This window comes from Elaeis guineensis, chromosome 1 (assembly GCF_000442705.2).
Source record: "Elaeis guineensis isolate ETL-2024a chromosome 1, EG11, whole genome shotgun sequence".
NCBI classification, from domain to species: domain Eukaryota; kingdom Viridiplantae; phylum Streptophyta; class Magnoliopsida; order Arecales; family Arecaceae; genus Elaeis; species Elaeis guineensis.
Genome location: NC_025993.2, coordinates 101723830 through 101727626, shown reverse-complemented (window position 1 = coordinate 101727626; position 3797 = coordinate 101723830). Strand labels below are relative to the sequence as shown.

The following is a 3797-nucleotide window of genomic DNA, read 5'->3' as shown; positions in this document are numbered from 1 at the left end:
TTTTTTTTTTTGGATAGATCAAACACCAAGAGAGAGAAATAAGAGGTACCGGTGCTAGTCTGGGTAGGACACCTAGCTTGTCCAACAAAGGAGGTGCAGTTCATCGTGGAACCACACATGGCAGAGGCTGCCATACTTCTAGCAATTAAAAAGATCGGTGTTGCTTTGGGTGGAGAAGCAGTGAAACTAGCTGGTTCTCTTTTTGCAAATGAAGTCTCATTGTTCACGCAATTACCAAGTAGTATGAGTCGTATTGAGAGTGAACTTTCGGTAATGCAAGCCTTTCTCGGTCAAATAGGTACTCGAACTGACAACAACCCGGTCCTTGAAGCTTGGGTTCAGAAGGTACGGAAACTAGCATATAGTGTTGAGGACATTATGGATGAGTATGTGTATCTCATAGCTCGACAACAAGGGAGGGGGTTGGGAGGTTATCTTAAAAAAGTAGTAAGGAGATCCCCCGATTTGGTTGCCTGGCATCAAATTGCTGCTCAGCTGAAAGAGTTAGAAAGTAATTTGGTGCACCTTTCAGAAATGAAGGAGCGATGGATTAAGACAGCAGAAGGAGAAATGGATAGTAGTTTAAATTATGCTAGTGAAAATCAGCGATATTTAGCCGACTTTTCTCATTTCATTGGTGAAGATGACCTTGTGGGGATCGACCAAAACAGAAAAACATTAATTGAATGGCTATTTGATGAGGATCCGGTTAGCTGTATCATATCCGTGTGGGGCATGGGTGGATTGGGCAAAACAACCCTTGTCACCAATGTATATAAAAGTGAGGGGACAAAGTTTGAATGTCATGCATGGATATCCATCTCACAAACTTATCAAGTGGATGATCTTTTAAGAAGAATGATAGAGGAGCTGCATGACAATGAAAAGGTAGACAAAATTCCAATCGACATTAGAGGATTGAACCACAGAAGGTTAGTTGAAACAATAAGAAGTTCTCTAGACCAGAAAAGATATATGATCATACTGGATGATGTATGGGATCCAGAAGCTTTTAATGATATTCGACAAGCCTTTGTTAACAACAAAGGAAGCAGAATAATCATTACAACTCGGAGTACTGAGGTAGCTTCACTAGCACATGATAGTCGGAAGCTTGAGCTGAAGGGGTTGCAAAGCACTCAGGCATGGGATCTATTCTGTAAGAGGGCATTCTGGAAAGAGAAAGTGAGAGAATGTCCTAAAGAGCTGGAGGAGTTGGGGGAGAAAATTGTATCAAAATGTCAAGGGTTGCCACTAGCTATCGTCTCTTTAGGCAGCCTGCTGTCCCTGAGAGAGAAAACCAAGTCAGAATGGGGGAAAGTTTATGATCGGCTGAGCTGGGAGTTGAATAACAACCCAAATTTGGACAATGTGAAGCATGTTTTGAATCTCAGCTACAACTATCTACCGAGATATCTTAAGAACTGCTTCTTGCATTGCAGCATGTTCCTGGAGGATCATGTGCTTCAGAGAAAGAGGCTTATGAGACTGTGGGTCGCAGAAGGATTTGTGGAGGAAAGGGGATCGAGCACAATGGAAGAAGTAGCAGAGGACTATCTTAAGGAGCTCATCCATCGATGCATGCTTCAAGTTGTAAGAAGGAATGAATTTGGTAGAATAAAACACTGTCGAATGCACGATATTGTAAGAGAGTTGGCTGTATCACTGTCTATGAAGGAAAATTTCAGTGTGGTACATGACGATCTTCAGATGGTGGTGAAGACGGGTGATGAGAAACGTCGTCTGTCAGTGCACAAATGTGGTAACCAACTCCAGTCGAGCATGGAGTTGCCAAGACTTCGCACTTTCACGGTGTTTGACCCTGCAATGTCCGCATCGTCATCCTTGTCTTCGCTGTGTTCCAGCTCTAGATATTTGACCGTCTTAGACCTACAAGGCATCTCGATTGAGAGAGTACCAGATGAAATCGGGGACTTATTCAATCTGCACTTTTTGGGTCTGAGGAAGACGAAGGTGAAGGTGCTACCTAAATCCTTGGGAAGGCTTCATAACCTACAGACGCTCGACCTCTCCCAAAGTGAAATAGAGAAACTGCCAAGCACGATAAGAAATCTCAAGAAGTTGCGTCACTTGTTTGCCGAGAAGGTTCCAGATGCAAGTCATGTGACTATAAATTCGGGCAGAGGTGTGCAAGGTCTGAAGGGGCTGTGGAATTTGAAAGACCTGCAGACTCTCCAAGCAGTGGAAGCAACTATGGAATTTGTGGAACGGCTCCGGAACTTGACCCAACTAAGAAGCGTTCGGATATGGAAAGTGCGTGGCATCCATTGCAAGCACCTATGCGCTTCGTTATCAAGGTTGCGCTACCTATACTACTTGTCCCTCAATGCAAGCGACGAGAATGAGATTCTCCAGTTGGGAGGCTGGGATCATCCACCTCAGCATCTTCTAAAGCTTAATCTGAACGGGCAGCTGGCTGAAGGGACGATGGATTTGCCCTTATTTCGTGCACTTGGATCCAGCCTTCGAAAATTGTATCTGGGTTGGAGTGGGTTGAGAGAGGATCCACTTCGATCCCTCTCTCAGTTGACCCACCTCGTCTTTCTGAAACTGCACAAGGCATATGACGGGCAACAATTGTGGTTTCGCAGCGGATGGTTCCCTAACTTGAAGCGACTCATTTTATTCGATATGCCGGAACTCAATCAAGTGGAGGTAGAGGATGATGCCATGGCAAGCCTGAAGTACTTAGACCTAGCTGGCCTACCTAAGTTAAAGGATGTTCCTAGAGGCATTGAATATCTCACATCCCTCCAGGAACTGTACTTGATGGATCTGCATCCAGAATTCAGAGGGAGGTTCGAAGAAAGCAACGGTAAGAACAAGGTTCAGCACATCCCTAATGCCTATTATATTATCAAGAGAGAGGACCAAACAATCGATGTCAAAAGACTTTCAGGACAGGAGGAGAAAAGAGAAGAATAAAAAAGCCTTTCGTGATCCGTCCCTCTATGACAGAATATACATGTGGCCAATATGTCAATGAGCTAGCTCATGCACTTGTTTTGGCTTACTCATAGCACCTGAATGTGAATGCATGCGCACGAAGAGAGAACGTAGATGCTTCATGATTCTTATTATCTCATTCTTTTATCAATCAAACAACAACTTCCCATTAACAAATTTTTTCCTTCCATTTTTCCATTGTTCCCATTCTTCAAACCGAAGCAGGGGTCAATATGATCTTTAGATGAATTTCTAGGTTGAAGAATAAATCCACTGAATTGTTAAATTTGGGTCACGTTGGAGATGAAGATTGCCGCTAGAATGTTTTTATCTATTATGAAAATTCATACATGTATGTGTTTAGTGCTATATCCACTGTGTTAGATAGATTTAGATATTTATACAAAATCAAAGAACTCAAATGCTATCTTCCAACCAACCAATCTTTCTGGATGAGGTTCTCCATTATGCATTTAGGAAGAGAAGATCCTTTTCTCCTTTCCATCGTGTGGAAGGCTTAAAGTGTGATTTTACTTATGGTGTTGATTTGACAATGATATTACTGTAACTAGATTAGAACCTCCTACTAGATATGGGCAACGAGCCAGACCGCCCCCTATTAGACATGGGCGTGGGGTTTTTTTTTTTTGAATTTTTTTATAAATATGGATGTGAGATTTTTTTTTATGAAAACAAAAAATTATCTTGTAATGATGGAAGATTTGACATGGACCCCTATCGATTTATTAATATTAATCAAAATGGTACAAGAGAGGGAGGGGGGCTAGGCTTGACCTCCGAATACAATAAGGAAGAGAGAAAAAATTGAG

General features: G+C 42.3%; 1 protein-coding gene across 1 annotated transcript; it reads left to right on the top strand.

Moving 5' to 3' along the window:
• Nucleotides 1-355: 355 nt before the first annotated feature.
• Nucleotides 356-3576, top strand: LOC140858103 (disease resistance protein RPM1-like). The gene has a single exon (XM_073257652.1). It carries the CDS (start codon nucleotides 379-381, stop codon nucleotides 2944-2946), a length of 2568 nt encoding a protein of 855 aa, XP_073113753.1. The 5' UTR covers nucleotides 356-378; the 3' UTR covers nucleotides 2947-3576.
• Nucleotides 3577-3797: the final 221 nt, after the last annotated feature.

What these genes read in the sequence shown, in the direction of transcription:
- LOC140858103 (XM_073257652.1), top strand. Translation starts at nt 379, where the DNA reads ATGGATGAGTATGTGTATCTCATAGCTCGACAACAAGGGAGGGGGTTG.